The 23,903-nt window shown below is 40.6% G+C and overlaps 1 protein-coding gene across 1 annotated transcript in view; it reads left to right on the forward strand.

Moving 5' to 3' along the window:
* Positions 1 to 23,903, forward strand: part of FBN2 (fibrillin 2) — a 183,559-nt gene that overhangs the window by 147,564 nt on the left and 12,092 nt on the right. Inside the window, exons 42-56 of the mRNA XM_009901310.2 lie at positions 4,134 to 4,202; positions 4,665 to 4,790; positions 5,593 to 5,718; positions 6,096 to 6,221; positions 7,675 to 7,791; positions 9,543 to 9,671; positions 9,996 to 10,115; positions 16,934 to 17,059; positions 17,267 to 17,419; positions 17,960 to 18,025; positions 18,314 to 18,439; positions 18,540 to 18,659; positions 21,092 to 21,214; positions 21,633 to 21,764; positions 22,131 to 22,256. Of these exons, the coding sequence (XP_009899612.2) occupies positions 4,134 to 4,202; positions 4,665 to 4,790; positions 5,593 to 5,718; positions 6,096 to 6,221; positions 7,675 to 7,791; positions 9,543 to 9,671; positions 9,996 to 10,115; positions 16,934 to 17,059; positions 17,267 to 17,419; positions 17,960 to 18,025; positions 18,314 to 18,439; positions 18,540 to 18,659; positions 21,092 to 21,214; positions 21,633 to 21,764; positions 22,131 to 22,256 (1,785 nt within the window). The remainder of the gene's footprint in view (positions 1 to 4,133; positions 4,203 to 4,664; positions 4,791 to 5,592; positions 5,719 to 6,095; positions 6,222 to 7,674; positions 7,792 to 9,542; positions 9,672 to 9,995; positions 10,116 to 16,933; positions 17,060 to 17,266; positions 17,420 to 17,959; positions 18,026 to 18,313; positions 18,440 to 18,539; positions 18,660 to 21,091; positions 21,215 to 21,632; positions 21,765 to 22,130; positions 22,257 to 23,903) is intronic.

Genomic DNA, 23,903 nt, shown 5'->3' on the forward strand with positions numbered 1-23,903 from the left:
ATTATAATTGGAGCTTGCCTTTGTCTCAGAAAGGGCTAGGAGGGCCTCTCTCCTCTTGTGCCCAGTTCACAGTCTGGAGCTTTCCCTTGGCTCAGAGAGGGTTAGAGGCCTCTCTCCTCTTGTGTGCTCTGTTGCTGGGCTGTAGCCTTTCCATGGCTCTTCTGGGATTCAGTTCTCTTGGAGCTTTTCCCTTTTCAGCCTTGGTCCAGGTGCAAGGCCTGGGTATGGTTGTTGCCTGTTAGGACTGGCTCTTCAGCTGCTCCTCCAGCAGCATTTAGTTCATGTTGCTGGCTGGATGAGAACAAGGCAAAGGCCGCCTCATCTGTTTTAAATACTGTCCTAAGACAATTAATGCCCTTTGGTAACAGAGAAACCTGCTAACTAAACCTATAGGATGGGGCATATCCAAGCATGGCCAGAGGCATGCAGTTCACAGGTGTGTTACAAAGTTAATTACATGTGCTACATGGCTATCTGAACCCCAGGAAGTGTCCAGGTTTGCACATTCACAGGTGCCTAACCCACTGTCTGTGTGAGGGCATGTCTTTGGGTTTGACCCTTCAGGACAGTAACAAAGAACATAGAATACATAGAATAAACCAGGTTGGAAGAGACCTTCAAGATCATCGCGTCCAACCCATCAACCAATCCAACACCGCCCAAGCAACTAACCCACGGCACCAAGTACCCCGTCAAGTCTTCTCCTAAAAACCTCCAGTGATGGCGACTCCACCACCTCCCCAGGCAGCCCATTCCAATGTGCAATCACTCTTTCTGTATAGAACTTTTTTCTAACATCCAGCCTGAATCTCCCCTGGCGCAGCCTGAGACTGTGTCCTCTTGTTCTGGTACTGCTCGCCTGGGAGAAGAGACCAACATCCGTCTGTCTACAACCTCCTTTCAGGTAGTTGTAGAGAGTAATAAGGTCACCCCTGAGTCTCCTCTTCTCCAGGCTAAGCAACCCCAGCTCCCTCAGCCTCTCCTCGTAGGGCTTATGTTCCAAACCCCTCACCAACTTTGTTGCTCTTCTCTGGACTCGTTCCAGCAAGTCAACATCCTTCCTAAACTGAGGGGCCCAGAACTGGACACAGTACTCGAGGTGTGGCCTAACCAGTGCAGTGTACAGGGGCAGAATGACCTCCCTGCTCCTGCTGGCCACACTGTTCCTGATGCAGGCCAGGATGCCATTGGCCCTCTTAGCTGCCTGGGCACACTGCAGGCTCATGTTCAGTCTACCGTCGACCAGCACCCCCAGGTCCCTCTCAGCCTGACTGCTCTCCAGCCACTCTGACCCCAGCCTGTAGCACTGCATGGGGTTGCTGTGGCCAATGTGCAGAACCCGGCACTTGGATGTGTTAAATCTCATGCCGTTGGACTCTGCCCATCTGTCCAGCCTGTCGAGGTCCCTCTGCAGAGCCTCTCTACCCTCCAGCAGATCAACTCCTGCGCCCAGCTTGGTGTCGTCAGCAAATTTACTGATGATGGACTCGATGCCCTCGTCCAGATCATCAATAAAGATGTTAAAGAGCAAGGGGCCCAGTACTGATCCCTGGGGCACACCACTGGTGACTGGCTGCCAGCTGGATGTGGCACCATTCACCACCACTCTCTGGGCTCGGCCCTCCAGCCAGTTCCTAACCCATCGCAGTGTGCTCCCATCCAAGCCATGGGCTGACAGCTTGGCCAGGAGTTTGCTATGGGGAACGGTGTCAAAGGCCTTGCTAAGGTCCAGGTAGACTACATCCACAGGCCTCCCCACATCCACCAGGCGGGTCACCTGATCATAGAAGGAGATCAGGTTGGTCAGGCAGGACCTGCCCTTCCTAAACCCTTGCTGGCTGGGCCTGATCCCTTGGCCATCCTCTAAGTGTTGTGTGATTGCACTCAGGATGACCTGTTCCATAATCTTTCCTGGCACTGAGGTCAGGCTGACAGGCCTGTAATTCCCTGGCTCATCCAACCGGCCCTTCTTGTGGATGGGTACCACGTTGGCCAGCTTCCAGTCATCTGGGACCTCTTCAGTGAGCCAGGACTGATGAAAAATAATGGAGAGTGGCTTGGCCAGCTCATCTGCCAGCTCTCTCAGCACCCTAGGATGGATCCCATCTGGTCCCATGGACTTGTGGGGGTCCAAGCTGCTGAACATTTGAATGTGAGAAAAATAATTCTTAGAATATAATTCTGAGCACTGATCAACTATGTTTGCTGAAATTCTAATAAATACAAATGTTTGGTGTAAAGGAGACAGGGATTATTCAAGTTATGCACCCAGTGCTTAGATTCTATCAAGAAACTCAAACTACAGCTAGTAGAGAAATAAACTTCTCACCCTCCAGATTGAAGGTTATTACTCACAGGAAAAGAGAAGGTTCTCCTTCATTTTTCTGATGCTGGAAGCGATGCCTAATAATATGTCTGTTTTTCACATTCAGAGGTAAGGTAAAGGTAGACTCCATACACTTTCTCACACTGGGTAGATAATAGGCTTCCTACAGGTCCACAGCAGCACAAACAGTGAACCAAGTATTCATGGAAGTCTCCAAATATTACACTTTGAGAACTGCTTTTAATTTTATGGCAGTGGGACTCTTCTGTAAATTTTATCTACATTCATTAGATGGATATTTTGCCTTGGCTTAATGCTGCAAATGTCCAAATATCTACCATATGCTTTGGAATTTTATCTTAACAGTAGTTTGTAAAAATAATATTGAAAGATAGTTGCGATTTTCCTGAAGAATCTGAATGCTGATATGATCTAAAAAGACACTGCATGGTTGCTGTTTGCAAACACACAAAGCAGACTCTGCATTCAGACTGGTTATCCCTTCTCACAAATGAGTAGGCTTTCAGTACAAAGTTCTGCAGATAGTATTGTATAAATTTTATATTATTATAGTTGAGCTGTCATTTTTCATATTTCTACCTAGATCAAAATTTATCAGTGCACTGTAAATGTATGTGCTGGGTTGAGGCAGCCCCCTCTCTCCCCACCACGGGCAGGAATAAAAACACTCAGACAAACGGATTGCAAAAGTGATGAAAGTTTAAATAGAAAGCAGTGAATGTTACAGAAAACCCAAAGTGCAGTGACAAAGAAAGATCCCAAAGCAAACACAGAGGCATCCCATCCCCACCTGAGGGTACACCCGAGACCCTCAGGGCTCCTTCTTGCCCCTCCCTCTGCTGGGCTAGTCTCAGCTGGCCAGGCCTGAGACTGCCCATCCCCCCGTGCCTTGGGCCTAGCCAGGCCCAAAGCCAGGAGACATCTCCCCCAGTTACCGGCTGGCAGAGGAGGAAGAAAAAAGAGAGAGTGCTAGACCCCGCACTGGATCTTACAGTGGTGCAAAGAATTATGGTAGGAAATACACACAATTTCCTGTGTCCATCCCTCTGGGCTGGACTTCTGGACACAGGAAGTGAACACACCAGGGGGGCACCCAGCTCAAACTGCAACAATATATAATACATGTTTTTCTGGAAAGCACTGTTTTACCAGTAAAATCTTATGCCAGCACAGATGTTTTGAAATAAATACTTTTTCAGAAGAAATAAAGATCTCTTAATCCTGGAAGGACTAAGAGATTTTGTGCTGGGAAATTTTCTCCATATGTTATAAATGCATTCAATTTCAGACAATGGAAAATGTGGTTTCATTGATTTTATGCTTTAGGCTGTGCATTTCTCATCCTCAAGGTGCTCCGGAAAAGAGGATATAAAATGGGCATACTAAACCAGTGCTCTTTTCTGGAGCATCGAATTCTTTAACAACAGTGTCCAGTGTTAAAAGAGTGTCCAGTGTTAAAAACAGTGTTCTGCTCTACAGTGTAGTGTAAATAAAATACAGTAAGCTGTGCAGGTGTCAAGTAATCAGGAATAAACCTTACAAGGTAAATTATGGAATTCTGTTCAAAGCAAAGTATTAATGTGGTGTTTTCCCAAACCCGGCATTTACTCATGCATAAAAGTCTGGAAATTTTTGACAAAACAGAAGTGGGAGTTAGTGTTTCATGTTGCATTCATATATTAGTAATCTGAATTTTCAATACAGTTGCTACAGGAGGAAGCAATTGGCTCGTGTTAACTTTAGGAAAGTATTGACTGAAAACACATTGTTCTGTGTTCTGCTCTAGCTGAATTCAAGAGCATATGTGGGAATATTCCTGGCTTCACTTTTGACATTCATACTGGAAGAGCTGTTGGTAAGTTTCATTAAACTTACTTTAACCAAAAATGTTTTGCATAAGGTTGTTGTGGGATTACAGTGGTGACATAAACTGTGAGACTTTTTCTGATTTATATTTTTTATATCTCTGTTTTGTTAACTCTTTTTTCTCAGCCTTCATCCTAGCTCATGGCTTTAAGTCTTAATTCGTAAGATAAAAGTTTTCAATTTCAAAAATACCATGGCATTTTTCTGCACATTTATAGCAGGTCTGTATCTGGTCTAACACTTAGTCTGTTTTTGATCACTTCTTGGACTTCAGACAGTTTCTTTTCTCTGACATATTCTCTGGGCATATGTTTAGATTTATACCCTGTATGTATTTTCTGTGGATTAAAAGGAACTTCTCAACTCAGTTTCAAACACAGTGAAAGAGATAATCCACGCAGCATGTAAAGCCATGAAGTACTGTACTTTAACTAGCTCATCTCACTTTCAGACATTGATGAATGTAAGGAAATCCCAGGGATCTGTGCAAATGGTGTTTGCATCAATCAAATTGGCAGCTTCCGTTGTGAATGCCCCACTGGATTCAACTACAATGACCTGCTCTTGGTCTGTGAAGGTGATTTGCATTTTCTACTTAGCCCCCATACGTGTGCTTATTTTAAAGGGAAGGGCAACATCCAATTCACATGTTTTTCAAAATCAGAGACAGATTCTCAGGGTTTTTGGAAGGCTCAGTTTTATAGAACAGTTTATGATGTGTTTTATACCTATGCATATGCACTAAATAAAATTTGCAGTATTTTGTGACAAGCAGGTCACTGACTTCTAAATAGAAAATAAACAGCATAGTTTCATTTTATTTTATTTTATTATAGGGAGGAAATTTAATTCTTGTTCTTAAAATTCTTAGAAAAATTTCCCTGATTTTTTCTTTCTGGTGGCTGCTTTGAAGTTTAATAGGTGGAGATATCACAGCAGCTAATAGTGAAGTTTTGTGCACCCTGAAGTCAGTAGGAATTTTGTCATTGGTATTCAAGGGTCCTGTACTGACATGTGCACCTTAAAAAACTTAACAAACTGTGCTACTTGCTGTTTCTGTTCAAACATAAAGAGGAGAATTACCTAGTACAAAACCTAATTTCTTTATGCAGGTATTTAAATTGACAAAGCCACTTCATTGCATAATTAGTTGGACTTGTAGGTTCCTTCTTAATCCAAGAAGTGTGTTGTGGATGAGAAGCTGTCTTGATTTTGCTTTTCATTGGCATTAGCTACACAGTAAGCTGAAGTTCTGTATATTTGTGCTTTGTTGAGGACAGAAGATTCATCTTGTTGACAAGAAAATGCAGACTAAATTCTCGGTAGAAGTACCTGTCTCATGGTTTCTAATGTCTGAGCCATAACCCTTGGTATTGCAGATATTGATGAGTGCAGCAATGGAGACAACCTCTGTCAGAGAAATGCAGATTGCATCAACAGTCCTGGTAGTTACCGTTGTGAATGTGCTGCTGGTTATAAACTTTCACCCAATGGTGCCTGCACTGGTAAGGAACCGGCTTTGTCTTTAATGATTGTCTCGGAGGGTAAAAGCGTAATTTCTTTTCTGTTACCTTGCATATTCTGCTGGTTTATCTATCAGTTATTACTTTATAGTCCTTTTTCTCTGTAGAAGGGAAGAAAAGACAGGGTAAAATTTTTTCATGTTACAGATGTACCAACCAAATTGTAACAGTAGTTTTGCCCGTGAGGTACGGGCAAGAACTTCCTGTAAAATGAAATTTTGCTGTGATTCAGGTTTAGTTCTGAGAAATTTTGAGTCTAGTTTTAATTATAATAATAGATTGTAAAACCATGTTTGTGTAAAATTAATGAATAATGAAAGTCAATACAGTGTGCCATCTGTTTTATGATTTTGCTACAGATCGCAATGAGTGTCTGGAAATTCCTAATGTCTGCAGTCATGGTTTATGTGTGGACATGCAAGGAAGTTATCAGTGCATATGTCACAATGGTTTTAAGGCATCCCAAGACCAGACGATGTGTATGGGTATGGAAAGACAATGTGGGGTTTTGTGTGATCTGCTTGTTTGATTTCTTTTTAAAGTCCAAATTAGTGTAGAAATTATAGTGGCAGTTTTGGTTTGGGGTTTTTGTAAATAAATTATGTGACATTGTCCTTGGAATGGATATATTAGTTTGAGGAAGAAAATAGCAGTAGTCTTAAAATTCTGTGTTCCTGAGAATATATTAACTCTGTATTCAAAAAAATACATCATAGTGGGTTACCTAAAGGAGATTTCCATAGGAGACATCACAGAGTGATAGAGTTTGGAGACTGGGAAAAGATTTTCCAGTTATTTAGAAACTTACCAGGTCCATGTTTCATTTAAAAAACAGAAATTAAGTTTATTGCATCTTGAAATCTGTACTCATTTTGTATTAAAATGCTGGCATGACAGAGACACAAGAAATAAGAATATTGCAAAATACCAGTGTTTTTCTTGTTCTATTAGTATTTCATAATCATTTCTCTAGGAATTTAAAAATAAAAGGGGATGCCTGTATGAATTTGGTTCTCTGTGATCACCTAAATGTCAGTTCTAAGCTCTTGATAAATCCGTTGTCTTCTATAAAAGAGGTGTGTCCCAATTTCAACTTTAAACACACAATTAAGCCTGTTCTCACTGCTACTCATTCATATGTGTTTCTCATTGCTGGACTAAATCATACTTATCAAACTGTCCAAGGAGCATATCTGGGAAAGTGACTTGTGTCAACAATGCAATATTTTGACAGCTTGGTTGCTCAAAATTGTAAAGCTAATTTTAAAAATGTCATAGTTTTAAATACAAATCTAGACAATGGCAAGTTATGGAAGTGATCCATACAACAAAATGTTTACCTTCTCCAAATAAATGAAATGTTTCAGAAAGTCCACAAGAACTAGGAGAACAAGATCCTTCCAGATCCCTATGAGACTCCAGAAATTACTGAAACACACAACAGAAAACATTTCATGTTTTTAAAATGGACATTTCCAATAGTTTGTAAGCAGCCTTTGCAATTCTGGGTGTAGCATTGACATAATTACAACTGGTCTGTGAGCAATGACACAAAAGTCATTTATAGAGCATTTTCAACAGGTTTTCGTGGGTTAAGGCTAAAATATGTACATAAAGTTTGAGGTAGTTCCAAGGCTGTGGTGCTCAATCCTTTGTACTGAGTTCTAATCACTAGTATACATTAAGAAACAAAGAAATATTATTATGGGAAATAAAATGTTTTTAGATATGCATACCTACTTTACCTTTGCATTTAACAGTATATTTTATATGTAAAATACACCAAAACTACATGTAATGCAGCATTTTTCTGTGTGTAACCAGAAGCTGTAAAAAATCAGTAGTAGATAGAAAGTGCGATAGATCAAAGGAGTGGCTGAGATATAGAATATTGACACTGTACAAAGATAACACCTACAGATTTATTTCTTTTTGCAGATATTGATGAATGCGAACACCATCCATGTGGAAATGGAACTTGTAAAAATACAGTTGGATCATATAACTGTCTATGTTATCCAGGATTTACACTAACTCATAATAGTGACTGCATGGGTAGGTGAAGTAATACAGCCTTTATTTTCATTGCTGGTGGCTTGGTATGCCAAGGAGGATGGTATAGCACTAAAACTCAAACAGAAAACAGGTCAGGGTGCTAAGAAGGTTAACTGAGTGCGGTAGTTAATGTTGCTACCAGCACAGTTTATAATTGCTAAAATTTAACGGTTTATAATTGCTATATTTTTTTAAAACTAAAAATATTTTTTACTGTGAAGCTTGAGGTAATGCAAACCCTACATGAATGGACCACTGAGGCATCCTTATAGTTCACTGACATTTTAATGCAGCCCTTACCTTCATTAGATCTCCTGGGTACTTTCATGTCCTTGGCTATTGGTACAGTCCATAGGCACCACTTGCAATTAACCTGTACTGCATCACACCACCAGTGTTGCTTCATGAGTTTAAATTTATTTATTTATTTAGCTCACCATATTACTTGACACTTGCAGATAAGTAGGAAAGAAGTAGCAGACCAGCAGTAAGAAAGCCAGTATGACTGATTACCAAATCTGCTTATGCAGAGTTTGTACAGGCATTGCTGTTTCCTGTTCCCTAAAGCACAGAACACCAATATATCTGATGGGTTTGGGCAATTTAAATTCCTGGACACTTGTGATAATCCTCCTGGGCTGAAGGACAAGTTTCTAAATTAGAAAAGAACTGAAACATCTTAAATAAGTATTTTAAAGTGCTTCTTTGTCCAGGAAAGATAAAATTTTAAACTTGTTCAAGTAAGAAGAATCTGTTGCTAAAGAATGGCACTACTTGCTAAGGAGGTTCTTTGCCTTGGCAGTATAGCTGCCAGCCTCCTGCCAGGAGCATCCAGTGCTTCTACTCCAGACTTCAAGTAGCCCAAGCTGACTCGATATTGTTAGCACCCCTCTCTACAGCTTGGAGACTCTCAGAGCTTTATTCCAAACTATCCTGGTCATTCAAAGGCAATTTAGCCCACTCTGAAATAATACTTTAGATGCATTTCTACTTGCAGAACTGTAACATAGAGGAAATACACTATGGAATAAACTGGTGACACCGTCACAGCTGTACTGTCTGAAGCAGAAGATTTTTTAGAAGCTGGTACTTAAGGACTTAAGGCTTCCAGATTAGACTTAAAACCTTGTCAGTAAAACTCATGTTCGTCTTCATCATTCAAATTCAAGCATTGTAAACCAGTGATCCTGCACCATGATGCTTATCCAATCTCTTTTTCATTTATTCTGTTACTTTTCCGTCTGTATTTTTCCTTACACAGTGCTCCTTTAGCTCTCTACAAACTAGTGAGCATTTTCAAACTTCATTTTCAGAACTGTGACAAAGGTGAAAATCATCCTGCAGAAAGCAAATGACATTCCAAAATTTGAAAACAACAAGGAAATTTGAGTACATAGAAATCCAGATAAAATCCAGAACACTCCATGTAACATATTTTTTTCTGTGTCTGGAATTATTGTCATACAGTCTCTTGGCAGTAACAGAATGTGGGCAGATGCAGTAGCTGAGGTAATGCTGCAAGTTTGGAAATTACTATACCCTGTTAAAAAAAAAAGTGTTGTTTATGTAAAGTTTATGTTATAATGCACTGAAGTAACAGCTGTCAGCTGTTCCCTTGTTACTGTTGCTGCAGAATTTGGCTTTTCCACAGAAATATATATTGCTATTGAGTGTGTTTATAAGATATTGTATATGCTAGGCTGGGACTCAACTCTTGCTTCTGGGATTTTGTGTGTTGGTTTTTTTTGCAGATGTTGATGAGTGCAGTTCTTTATTTGGCCAGGTGTGCAGAAACGGACGGTGTTTCAATGAAATTGGTTCCTTCAAATGTTTATGTAACAAAGGATATGAACTTACTCTGGATGGAAAGAATTGCATTGGTATGTATGATACCACATGGTGATACTAAAGTACTGATGAGCTGAAATAATCACAGTATCACAGTATAACTAAGGTTGGAAGAGGCATCGAGGATCAGACTGCTAGCTCCCATCTAGGGGGAAGCACCACACTGTCTGAGTATCTTAAATACAAAATAAGGAGGACAGTGAATTTAATGAAAACAGTAGATGTAACTAAGTTTTGGAGTAGGCATCTAAATACCTTAGCAAAAGAAAGTAATCCTACTGGGTATATAAGCCTGTTTTGTTACCATAAGAATGACATGCTTCTAAATGTTTCTTGATGCCTTTTACTCTCCAAAGATACTAACGAGTGTGTGGCACTATCTGGTTCCTGCTCTCCTGGTACCTGTCAAAATTTGGAAGGATCATTCAGATGCATCTGTCCACCAGGATATGAAGTTAAAAGTGAAAGTTGCATTGGTAAGGCAAGTTTTAATTGTTGTTCTCAGCAATTTTAAATTTGGAAAAATTGGTTCTAATTTGGTGGACAGTAATTGTACACCCTAATGATTACGACTGTTGCCTGGCTTAAGATGATGGAGACAGGTAAAGTCCTCAGGAAGAGGTTTAAGAAACAGATGGCAAGAGATTTGTGTGGTATTAGTACTGCATTTTGTACAATTAACTTCTTCATTAATGCAAACAAAAATACTTGTTCAAAACCCAGTATTTTCTCTTTCAGTTTTTAAAAAATATCAAATTCCTAAACCAAACCAATCTGTGTACTGCATTTGTATAGTGGTTACAGGAAGGCAGTTACTGACAATCAATGCATCAACTAGCTCCAGGTTTCAGACCGCTATGAATTCTTTTAAATCTTGATAAAATTGTGGAGCATTATAGGAACAGTTGCTTGAATTGGGTTCTTCAAAGACTGTTTTCTGATTTTGTGTTTTGTATAATGTTTTTCAAGTGCTGAGATTCACAGGAGGCAGAAGAGGCTATAGCCGTCCTTTCTTAGCTTTGTATGTTGTTTGCTCATACAAGTTTCATTTAAAGCCTTGAATATATTTCAGGAGCTGAATGTTAGACAGCAAATTAAGATTTGGTGTGGCAGAGAATGAGAAATAAAGCCAAGTTGCAACTCCCTTTTCCAGCAGAGCAAAGAACAGGAATGTTGTGATTTATTGGGCATCTAAATTAGCTATGTTGGACACCTGGCAAGAGTGGTGCACACAATTAGTTGTAGGTATCTAACCTAGAAGCTTTAGGTTTCTCCAAGGCCAGAGGAAACATCTGTCTCTGCACTGTGACTATATTAAAAGAAATTCTTTTCAGTTTAAATGACTGAAGTTAGCTGGTGTGGGACCCTAGACATAATCATCCAAAAAACTGTCAGTAATGAATGAGCAGATTGACCTTGTTAAGGACTGAAGCAGACACTGGCAAAGACGTAAGGATCACACCTAATATGTATGGGTGTAGAAACTGGATCACTGGACCCTCTTCAAATTTTTGCTTTGATCAGTAGGATGTATCTTCTAAGTTGCAACGTTTTCTCATTTTTTATCATGCCACCATATTGTTTGCCCACAAGCTTCATGGTTTCTTTTGGCAGCTGCTATTTCTGCATGAGCAATAGTGTTTGAGATGAATTCAAATCACCTACAGTTTTAAAATCATGAATTTAAAATTAAAGCTTTTGTTTTTCCAGGAATATCAGTATTTATGGATACTACTATCCATACAGAATCTTTTGATGCTTTTGACAGATTTTTGTCAGAACTAAGCAGACTTAATTGTGTTCTTTCTTGTCATTCTGCCATGTGTCTAGAAAACCTGTATCTAAAGTTCCTATAAAATGTCTAGAATAATCATATGTGGCTGTACTAATTCTCTGATTTATATTACATTCATTCTTACAACATAACATTTCCCATTACTTTCCACTGGTCTTACACAAAACCGCATTCAATAGAATGTATTACTTCTGTCTGTAATGTGAAGGCTGGCAATGGCAACATTACTTTCTGAGCCCAGAAAGCAAAACAGAAAAAGTCATACTTTTCTCCTAGCCGTTTAATTTATTTCCTTTCATGTTATGAGAATGAAGGGAGAGGACACATTTACTTCCAAGTCTAGCTATTCACCTGTTGACCATGGCCCCAAAACCAGTTTCTTCCACTAGGCCCAAGCCATTTATTGCAGTAATCATCAGTACTTCAAAATGCAGCTGAATTACTGAGCTACTGTATTAGCAAGTGCCACACTAACTGGAATATTAATATTTTTTTCACTGAAATAAGATGACAAAATGCTTCATGCAGAGCCTGTCTATGGGAAGCTACTGCAGAGTTTGGTCATATTCCAGAGAATGCTACAGTCATTTGTTTATAGAATACATAGAATACATAGAATAAACCAGGTTGGAAGAGACCTTCAAGATCATCGCGTCCAACCCATCAACCAATCCAACACCACCCAAACAACTAACCCATGGCACCAAGCACCACATCAAGTCTTCTCCTGAAAACCTCCAACGATGGCGACTCCACCACCTCCCCAGGCAGCCCATTCCAATGGGCAATCACTCTCTCTGTATAGAACTTTTTCCTAACATCTAGCCTGAACCTCCCCTGGCACAGCCTGAGACTGTGTCCTCTTGTGCTGGTACTGCTTGCCTGGGAGAAGAGACCAACATCCGCCTGTCTACAACCTCCCTTCAGGTAGTTGTAGAGAGTCACAGAATCATTATGGTTGGAAAAGACCTTTTAAGATTATTGAGTTGAGGTGTTATCTTACTGCTTCTGATACTGAGTCATGTCCCTTAGCACCACATCTGTGTGTCCTTTAAAGGGACAGGGATTAAAACAACTCTCAGGGGAGCCTATTCCACATTTTTATAACCTCTTCAGTAGAGCAGTTTCTTCTAATATCCTATCCAAACTTACTCTGATGCAACTTGAGGCCATTTCCTCTCATCCTATCACTTGTTTCTAGGAGAGAAAAGCCCAACACTTGCTTTCTACAACCTCCTTTTGGGCAGTTGTAGAGAGCAAGAAGCTCTGCCCTCAGACTCCTTTTCACCAGATTAAGAAAATCTACTTCCCTCAGCAGCACCTCAGAAGACCTGTTCCTTCTCTGGACATGCTCCAGCAACACAGCATTCTTCTTGTAGTGAGGGCCCAAAAACTGAACACAGTACTCAAGGTGTGGCCTCACCAATGCTGAGTGCAGAGGGACGGTCACTTCCCTGGTGCTGGTTTTTACACTATTCCTGATACCAGCCAGTACACTGTTGGACTTCATGGCCACCTGAGCACACTGCTGGCTCATGTTCAGCTGACTGTTGATCAGCACGCCCAGGTCTTTCTCTACTGGGCAGCTTTCCAGCCATTTGTCCTCATGTGCTGGTTTTTGCTTTACCCGGAGTCTAAAAGCCTAAATGGTAACAGATAGAGATTCCTCCCTCCTTTTCCTGGTGAGAAAATGTAAAACAAAACGCAGATCGGGGAAAGGAGAGGTAAATTCATTAAAGAAATAGTCTGGAATCAGTTTGGAAGTAAAAGAAGTAAATTTTTTACAAAAAAAAAAAAAATATATATATATATCAGTATATATATAGCAGTAACAGGGAGGGTTTACAAAGGTAAGGGATAAGGATACATAGAAAAATATATACAAAACCAAACCTGGATGGCCTTGTATTCCCTGGATGCAAATAGATTCAGTTCTTCAGAAAACATGGATGCCATTTGGAAGTAGGACCTGACCACATAGTGCAGGAAGCAGCAGCAGCAAATGATCTCTCTTGAGCAGGCAAAGCAGGGAGAGAGAGATACCAGTAAAAGTTGTCTGCCCTTTTTATAGACTTGCTGGACAGGAAGTGGGAGTGGAATAGACCACCTTTAACCCAGGGGACCCCTCCTCCTGGACTCTCTGCCCACTTGGATCAAGTTTCATTTGTCCACCGGGGGAGCTGTGTTCTTTCTTCAGCTCCCATCGAGGATGGGTATAACCCAGCACACCCCAATCCTGTAGCATTGCCTGGCGTTGTTGTGACCCAGGTGCAGGACCCAGCACTTGGCCTTGTTAAATCTCATACAGTTGGGCTTGGCCCATCAATCCAGCCTGTCCGGGTCCCTCTGTGGAGCCATGTGCCACATCTAATAATAAAATGAGACTCAAGGTAACACTTTTCAGAAGTAATGACACATAATCTGTTCTTAATGGCTTTCATCAATCCACTTCTATTTGCCTCCTGATAAAGACTGTATTTCAGTTGTTTCCTTATGTGCTAAATACAGGTCAGTCTTCTGAGATTCAGCAGAGCAAGAAGTCCAACAAATACCAGGAGAAACAGTACTAAAAATTTGTGACACCTGTTCCTCCCCACACTTAGATTAAGGTCAATATGGATATTATTGTAGAATAGAATAGAATAGAATAGAATAGAATAGAATAGAATAGAATAGAATAGAATAGAATAGAATAGAATAGAATAAACCAGGTTGGAAGAGACCTTCAAGATCATCGTGTCCAACCTATCATCCAACACCACCTAATCAACTAAACCATGCAACCAAGCATCCTGTCAAGCCTCGCCCTGAACACCCCCAGCGACAGTGACCCCACCACCTCCTCAGGCAGCCCATTCCAGTGGGCAATCACTCTCTCTGTGTAAAACTTCCTCCTAACCTCCAGCCTAAACCTCCCCTGGCACAGCCTGAGACTGTGTCCTCTTGTTCTGGTCCTGGTTGCCTAGGAGAAAAGACTAACCTCTCTCTGACTACAACCTCCCTTCAGGTAGTTGTAGAGAGCAAGAAGGTCACCCCTGAGTCTCCTCTTCTCCAGGCTAAGCAACCCCAGCTCCCTCAGTCTCTCCTCATAGGGCTTGTGTTCCAAGCCCCTCACCAACTTTGTTGCCCTTCTCTGGACTCGTTCCAGCAAGTCAACATCCTTCCTAAACTGAGGGGCCCAGAACTGGACACAGGACTCAAGGTGTGGCCTAACCAGTGCAGCGTACAGGGGCAGAATGACCTCCCTGCTCCTGCTGGCCACACTGTTCCTGATGCAGGCCAGGATGCCATTGGCCCTCCTGGCTGCCTGGGCACACTGCAGGCTCATGTTCAGCCTACCATCAACCAGCACCCCCAGGTCCCTCTCCACCTGGCTGCTCTCCAGCCACTATGTCCCCAGCCTGTAGCACTGCATGGGGTTGCTGTGGCCAATGTGCAGAACCCGGCACTTGGATGTGTTAAATCTCATGCCGCTGGACTCTGCCCATCTGTCCAGCCTGTCGAGGTCCCTCTGCAGAGCCTCTCCGACCCTCCAGCAGATCAACTCCTGCCCCCAGCTTGGTGTCATCAGCAAATTTACTGATGATGGACTCAATGCCCTCATCCAGATCATCAATAAAGATATTGAACAGGATGGGGCCCAGCACTGATCCTTGGGGCACACCACTAGTGACTGGCTGCCAGCTGGATGTGGCACCATTCACCACCACTCTCTGGGCTCGGCCCTCCAGCCAGTTCCTAACCCAGCACAGAGTGCTGCTGTCTAAGCCATGGGCTGACAGTTTGGCCAGGAGTCTGCCATGGGGGACGGTGTCAAAGGCCTTGCTGAAATCCGGGTAGACTACATCCACAGCCTGCCCTACATCCGGCAGGCAGTCACCTGATCATAGAAGGAGATCAGGTTGGTCAGGCAGGACCTGGCAGCCTGGCACTGAGGTCAGGCTGACAGGTCTGGAATTCCCTGGTTCCTCCTTCTAGCCCTTCTTGTGGATGGGCACCACGTTGGCCAGCTTCCAGTCATCTGAGACCTCTCCAGTGAGCCAGGACTGCTGAAAAATGATGGAGAGTGGCTTGGCCAGCTCATCTGCCAGCTCTCTCAGAACCCTAGGATGGATTACATCCTGTCCCATGGACTTGTGGGGATCCAAGTGGCTAAGCAGATCACCAACTATCCCCTTCTGGAACAGAGGAAAACTATGCTGCTCCCTGGCTCCTTCTGCCAGCTCTGCAGGCCAGCTGTGTGGAAGACATTCTGTCCTGTTAGAAAAAATTGAGGCAAAGAAGTTGTTAAGTGACTCTGCCTTCTCCTCATCCTTTGTTACAACATTCCCCTCCGTGTCCACCAAGGAGTGGAGGTTGTCCCTGCCCTTCCTCTTGCTATTCATGTATTTATAGAAGGACTTTTTGTTGTCCTTCACAGCAGAGGCCAGTCTGAGCTCCAAATGTGCTTTTGCCTCCCTAATTTTCTTCCTACAAGACCTAGCAACATCCTTAAACTTTTCATGGGTTGCCTCACCGTTCTTCCAAAGATGATACACCCTCAATTTTTTCTCTTAGTTCTTTTAGAAGTTCATTACCCATCCAGGCTGGCCGTCTGCTTATGCAGCCACTGGTCTCTTCTTTTAATATCCGTGCATGGGAAGGTTGTACTGCAGGTACGGCTTTGAAGATTATTAATATACACTTCGAAATGTACTACCTTTACAAATAACAAGGAGGCTTATATCTTCTGTATTTGCAAAACAGAATACACTAAAATGTAGTTCTAAATAATGGGTTTGAAAAATTAAAGGTCTATTAAAGTAGTACGTTTCTTACTCTGTTGTTTGTATAGATGCAGGATATGCAGCTGGATGCTGTTTGAGTTGCGTAATTTTACAGGCACTTGGTGCTTACATGAAGTACTCTTATTTTGGTTAAAAGTTTTTTAATAATTACAAAAATATCTCTGTTTCTTTAAAAACAATCACACATTTAAATACTCATAGCAATATATGCAATTCAACAGGAAAAAAATGAATAATATATCAAGAATGGCTGTGAGAGACTGGTAAATATAAATCTGAATACATAAATATATTCATAGGTCTACCTCTACTAATAGCTACATATAGTTTCAGTTCAAGAATCAGTCAACTGGCATATAAAAAGCCCTTTGTTAATTACAAAGAATGCTTAACATACAGATTTTAAAAATTCATCTTTTTGATGTTTACAGAAAAATATTTTTGTTATCAGTGGTTTGTCTTCTGTTGAGCCTGAAAGCATTTGATTAATTTTTATATTATAAATATGGCAAGGAACAGAGAGTGATGTTTGGAGAGGGAAGTATGTGCCAGTGAAGTGCTCTAATTTGAAAGAGGCAGCTCTTGGGAGCTTTCTTTGAGGAGCACCTCTGGCTCAGGTTAAATGAACAAACAAATACATAAACAGTCTTTCTTAACCAAGGGATTCACAGCAAATGAAGTAACATTGAGCCTTTGCTCTTTTAATTAACAGATATTAATGAGTGTAATGAGGATCCAAATATCTGTCTCTTTGGCTCCTGTACAAATACTCCAGGAGGTTTCCAGTGCATCTGTCCCACAGGTTTTGTGCTGTCTGATAACGGACGGAGATGTTTTGGTAAGTTATTAAAGAATATAAGAGCTTACTCTAACAGATAACAGAGACTCTGCAGCATGAATAAGGACTAGGCCCTTATGAGGGTTGGAAAGTGCTTTCAAAATATTATGACAAATACAGGCCTTATGTTAACCCTTTCAGAGCTGGGAAGTTGTCACATGACCAGTGGAAGGTGCTAGCTCCACATAACTGTATTTTCTTTTTCAGACACTCGCCAAAGCTTCTGTTTCACTAACTTTGAGAATGGAAAATGCTCAGTGCCAAAGGCTTTCAACACCACAAAAGCAAAGTGTTGCTGCAGTAAAATGCCAGGGGAAGGATGGGGTGATCCTTGTGAGCTCTGTCCAAAGGAAGAAGAAGGTACACATCAAGACTTAAATACTTTTTAGGTGGGAGAAAAGGAAAAGCACATTTGTGCTGTACGTTTTTGATCATTAGCAGGAGAGATCTTTCTGGCATTCCTCTTAAGAGTCCATTTTAAATCCATTTTCAGGTCAACAAAGGGAATAAAATTAAATGGAATAAACCTCAGAAAAAGATAAATACTGAGTTGTTGGGTTTGCTCTGTAGAGAAATGAACCAATAGCCTCCATTTCTAGGTGTAGCCTGCTTTAGGCAAAAGAATTAAATGGGACAGTGCCAAGAATTCCAGAAGCAACTGACAGTTTGAATTTCTCCAGGTACAGGAAGGGGAAGGCACCAAACATGAGCACATGGAAGGTGAATGAGTTCTAGTGCTGCTTCCTGACCTAGAGACAGTGTCGCTTTTGCATCTGGCAAGGCAGCATAATGACTGTGATTTAACCGGTTGACAGTTTTGAAAAGTGTGAGATTTTTTGGATGGCTTTTGGTTCTCTCTCTCACTCATTCTTTTTTCTTAATTAAAAAATACTTGTACAGTTGCTTTTCAGGACCTGTGTCCATATGGTCATGGAACAATTCCTGGAATTGATGATACGCGTGAAGGTAGGGATTCTTTTTTCTGATAATTTTAAAAAGGAAATAATTATTTATACTTAAAAATAGACTAGGATATTATAGTATGTGATGGCTTACTCCCCACACATCTGAGTGACAGGAGGCTGACCGTTAATAAACGTGGACCATTATGAAATGATAGTTAAAAGATTACCTTTGAAACTGAATGGCTAGAGACAATCAGAATAGGGTGCTTAGCCTTTTTAAAACACTGTTTTAAGACTTTATGCCGAAATGCATCAGCTGAGTGGTTGCTGATATCTTCCTGCTTTTTAGATGTAAATGAATGCCTTGAAAGCCCAGGGATTTGCTCCGATGGTCACTGCATTAATACTGATGGATCGTTTCGCTGTGAGTGCCCTGTGGGATACAACTTAGATTACACGGGAGTACATTGCATCGGTGTGTTCATATTTCATGAATTATAAGAATAGTAACAGTTAAATTGAAAAACAGTTTGAAGTGTGTCCCACTTCACTTTGCATTTATTCATTATGTACAGATACTGATGAATGTTCAATTGGAAACCCATGTGGAGATGGTACATGCACTAATGTTATCGGCAGTTTTGAGTGCAACTGTCATGAAGGATTTGAGCCAGGCCCAATGATGAATTGTGACGGTAACTTGTCCTCTTTGTTGTTTTGCGTTTTTTTCACCTTTAGTTTTCATCTGTTCCTCAGTATTCAAGTTATTCAAACAGGTCTTTGGTAGTGTCATAATTAGGAGGACAAAAAAGCTTCTCTGCTTGAAATACGTCATTGAAATTGAAAAAGAAGTCCTGAATTGATTTAAGCAATATATTTAGTTTATCACAGAATTTCCAAACTGCACGTTACATTGTTCTTCTGTTTGTTGGAAAAAGTTGGGGTGGAAAAGAAAGTACCTGTTGAACCCCCTAAATATCCTCATAAATGGCATAGCAAAAATGCCTGAATTTGCAGAACATTTTTTGTAACTGAGACAGAGCAGTTATGAACTGACACACTTATCACAGTTACAGTGACAACTGAGTTAAAATGTGCCTAATAAACTGAAGTCAGAACACTGGTCTATCTAGTCCATTATTTCATCCTTCACAGTTGAAATGCTAACTCAACATGCACATGTAACTAACAACTTTCTTCATTTCCTCCTGTTCTGGTTTGAGCCTTAACTGGAATTTAAGAGCTCAGATGGGGGGCAAGACTGGGAACCCCTCCCCTGCTCTCCCTTCCTCTTTCTAGATAGAAAGAAAATAGGGAAGGGGAAAGAATAGGGAAAAAAAACAAGGGAAGGGGAAAAAAAGGGGAAAAAAAGGGGAGTAAGGAAAAAGAGGAGGAGGCAAATCTACCAAGAAATAATTTGGAGTCAGTTTGGAAGTAGAAAGGTAATTTTTTTTTTCTTTAAACAGTATATATATATTTATGTTTATGTTTACATATATGTTTTTATATATTTATGTTTATATACATATACATATACATACATATATATATATATACACACATATACATATATATATATATAAAAAAAAATAACAGCAAAGGGTCCACAAGGGAAGGAACAAGGATGGATAGGGAGATATACAAAACCAACAGTCCTTTGGAGAACCGTGGATGCAGCAGGGAGAAAGACCAGGCCTGACCACATGGCAGAGGACCAGGAAGCCAGCAGCAACTCTTGGTCCTCTTGCACAGGCAAAGCAGGAGCAAAAGAGAGGGAAAATGGTTGCCGTACCCTCCCCTTTATCGTTTTGCTAGAGAGGAAGGGGGAGAGGAACAGAATAACTTGGTTTCCTGGGCTGGGGAAGGAAGGAACCAAGTCCACCTGGATCAGGTTTCCTTAATCCCTGGGGAGAGCAGAGCTCTTACAACCCCTTCCCCCCCACCTCAGGATTAGTAAGAGCTGAAAATACAGGGAAACTATGATGTAAACTGGGGGATGCATCCCTGCAGAGCAGGTTACATATCCACTTACGGATCAATTGCCAAAGAATCTGTCCAGTACAGTCTTGAACCTGCTGATACCATCTGACTCCACAGCCTATTGCGGCACCGAGATGCAGAATGTCTACTCTCACTGGTTAGAGAAGTATTTTCTTTAATCCCCTATTAGTTCATTAAGTACCTGTTATTTTTCATAGTGTGGGAATTGTGTACAGCCATTCTGTTCTCATCAGATGTGGATCAGGATGCTTCTTACAGATTCTGCATTTCATGACTCATAATTAGTTTGCTTTCTGAAACAAGAATTTTTTTTTTTAGAGTTGGGGGGGAAAAGTGGGTATCTCTCATCACACAGAAGTGATCATGCAATAAAAATCTGAACTAATCTGTGGTAATGGTTGCAATAAGCAGTGTGAGCAATCTGGCACTGTAGGCCTAGAGCCTGACATGGTGGTAGGCCGTGTCCAGCACGGGTGCAGAAGTGGCTAGCAGTGTAGCAGTGTAGTGCTGTGCCTGCACCGTGTAACCAAAGCAGGACACTGGTAGCTATAAACACAGAGAGTTCTCTTGGACTCACAGGACGCACACGTGCATCAACAACCTCATGTGTTATTACTAGTTTAACCAATAATCTATAGTAATAGTGTGGGGTCACTCATGAGGGACCAATGAAGCCATGCCAGCAATGCTCTCTGAGTTGATATAAGTTGTAAAGGTTTTCTTACTGCGCACTTCTTCTAGGCACTTCTTACTAGCCTGTCAGCTCTACTATCTGCTCTGTACTGTGCTTGCATTATAATCGAACAACACTGAAGCAATAAAGGGACAATACTAGATCATACTGATCAGCTGTATTGATTCCATTCTCCATCGTCTAAACTAATCCTGTCCCAACCTGTCATTGTAAGATCAGGTAGTGCCATATTTATTATGCCATTATTTTTAAGCATGGTTTTGTTCAGTTTTCACTGGCTACTGAAACCCAAACATCCACAGGCTTCTGATTTTAATTACTGCATTTCTGGTTGCATGTTAGCTGACAAGAAAAGTACAGGTATAAGAAAACTGTCTTCTGGATTGTTTCAAGACTTCAACAAGAATGGTTACTTTGTTCCTTTCTGTTCAGATATAAATGAGTGTGCTCAGAATCCCTTGCTTTGTGCTTTTCGTTGTATCAACACTTACGGTTTCTACGAATGCACATGTCCAGTTGGCTATCAACTAAGAGAAGACCAAAAGATGTGCAAAGGTAATGACAGAAATATAAACTATTCCCCTGATTTCATCACCTGGCACTGGCCAAAGTGTGATACAAAATATTTCCATGCATCTTGCATTCTTCCTCTCAGCAGAATCTAACAAACAGCCTAGCAGACAGATGATGATTTACTCTTTCAGAATTCATGCAAGGCAAATATCCAGTGATTCCATTATCAAGGTACCCCTTGTGTGGATTGTAAACTAAGAAGGTAACAGCTTTACCATGACAAGATGCAGCTCACAAAGAATCAGAACACCATAGTGCAGCATGGTTCCCAGACTTTTTTTCAGTGCTTCTTAGTTAGGGGAGTCTGTATGTCCTTTTCCATGAGAAAGTGCTAGTTGACCTCAGTAACTGAAACTGCTGGCAGGAAATTCTAGCACAATATTCTATTTTATTTTTCCAGATCTAGATGAGTGTGCTGAAGGTCTCCATGACTGTGAATCAAGAGGCATGATGTGCAAAAATTTAATTGGTACCTTCATGTGCATTTGTCCTCCTGGTATGACCCGGAGACCTGATGGAGAAGGCTGCACAGGTAAAGCTTAGAAAGCAAGAGAAGACATCTCTTCCTACTGATGTACTTGATTAAGCTCTTATGCTGTCTTGTCTTGTTTAATTCCAAGACGGCCTTTGCTTTCCACTACATATTCTGGCAGCATCATTCCTATATGCCCCTCTGTAGTCCTTCTTCTTAGAATTTGTAAACATACAAGGATCAATGCTTTTGTCCTAGGGTGCTGTACATAAAGAATGGAATACAAGAGAGTTACTATGAAAATCCTTTCCAATCTTACCGAGTTGTTGATTTTCCGCTTCCTGCAAATGTTTTCCAAATATTACACAGAACAGTTAATGTGTTCTATGAGTCCACTAGATATTTCTGTATTTTATTGTTGTTAAGATGAAAATGAGTGCCATACCAGGCCAGCTGTCTGTGAAAATGGTCGCTGCATGAATATTATTGGGAGCTACCGATGTGAATGCAATGAAGGATTCCTGTCAAGTCCATCAGGCATTGAGTGTCTTGGTAAGTGCCTCTTTCAAATACATTTCATCTTACATTGAAGTATAAAGGACAGAGAGTGTAAATTAGGCTTCTGAGTGCCTAGTAGGTCTTATTTCTACAGAAATTAAATAATGATGTTTATTAAGTAAACAAGTATATGTTAAATAGTCATAGGAATGATGACTATCTTGAGAATGTTATCTGAGCCTGGCAGTAAGGGGGCTCAGGGTCTAAATTCCATGAAGGACATAAATATGGTGCAGAGCAACACTATCCAAACCAAATGCATATGCGTAATTTCGTTACTTTAAATAGATCAAAAGCTGGGATACAGTGCAAAATTAAATGTTTGCATATTCAGAAAACCTTAAGCACAACAATACTGCAACTAGACATCTGAATTTTCTGCACCTTTAATTCAGGTAGAGATTATGAATTTAATATGGATATGAATATAAATACTAGGATTTCACAGAAAAGAAAAAAAAGGCAAGATATACTAAAAAGGCTTCAGGTAGGCCTGCACATTAAATGCTGGTGAAAGTTTTTACTTTCATCAACCTCTTTCCTTTTCAGTATGTTCAGATTTGTCATTGCAGGGTATAAAATTACTTCTGCTTTTCTAGAAATCAAACAGAACTGTAAACCTGCTTTTTCTTGATCAGCATTCAAGTGTAGATACTTCGAAGTATTTTATGATATTGAAGCTGTATCAGAATTTATTAGTAGTCTTGCATTGAAAGACTTTTGTGTATTATCTCATGTAAGTACTATAAAGCCAGCTTCCTGTAAATTCTCATCTGTAGTGTGCTGACTTCATGGCAAAGCAGTAACATTGCGATTGCAGGGTATTTCCTGAAGATTATGATCAGATGAGGAGAGGATGCTGCAGTCTGTTAAGCCCAGCCAGTCATTAATGCCAAGGCAATACCTTGCTTGGAGGTCATTATTGCTTTCTAATATTTAATATATTTTTATTTTTTTAATGAAAACTGTGCTCTGAGGTAATTCGCTCACTGCTGCCTTTCTTTTAGGGTTTCCTGGGTCAGAAATGACAATACAAAATGAGTCTGGCAGAAACAAAGTATTCTTTCAGAATTAAAGCTCAAACATGAAGTCTTAGATTACGTTATTTTAAATACACGGTGCAAACCTCATTGTTGTGTTCACATTAAAATTTAACACACACCTCAAATTGGAGAGAAAGCTGTGTATAAAAAGTGCATAAGATCTGCCCCATATACCTAACGAGGAGAAGAGAAATCTGCAGGAGTCTTGCAGATTACTGCAGCAAATGTACTGTCTCACAACTGACACTTCTGGTGAGAATACCTTCATTTGCCCTGAACAATTAAGTTACTGTTCACATCAAAGCAAGTTTTGCCTAAAGCCAAAGTTTGTGTTTTATCTGCTGGATGCAAGAAATTTACAGATTCTACTCTTCATCCTTGTAAAAGAGAAATTCATCCAGATGTCAATAGACGCACACATTCTGAGGGATCTGAAGGATTTTAACTTTCACCTTGAAAAGCCTAGTTAACAATGTCTCCATTTTAATTAACAAATAAGATAGGTGATATGTTTAGAAGATACAATCTCTGCAAAATTTAAGAATTTTTATTAGCAATGAGAGCTGTGATCTGTGCTTTCTTTAGCTGACTGTTTGGT

Source organism: Dryobates pubescens, chromosome Z (assembly GCF_014839835.1).
Source record: "Dryobates pubescens isolate bDryPub1 chromosome Z, bDryPub1.pri, whole genome shotgun sequence".
In the NCBI taxonomy this organism is placed as follows: domain Eukaryota; kingdom Metazoa; phylum Chordata; class Aves; order Piciformes; family Picidae; genus Dryobates; species Dryobates pubescens.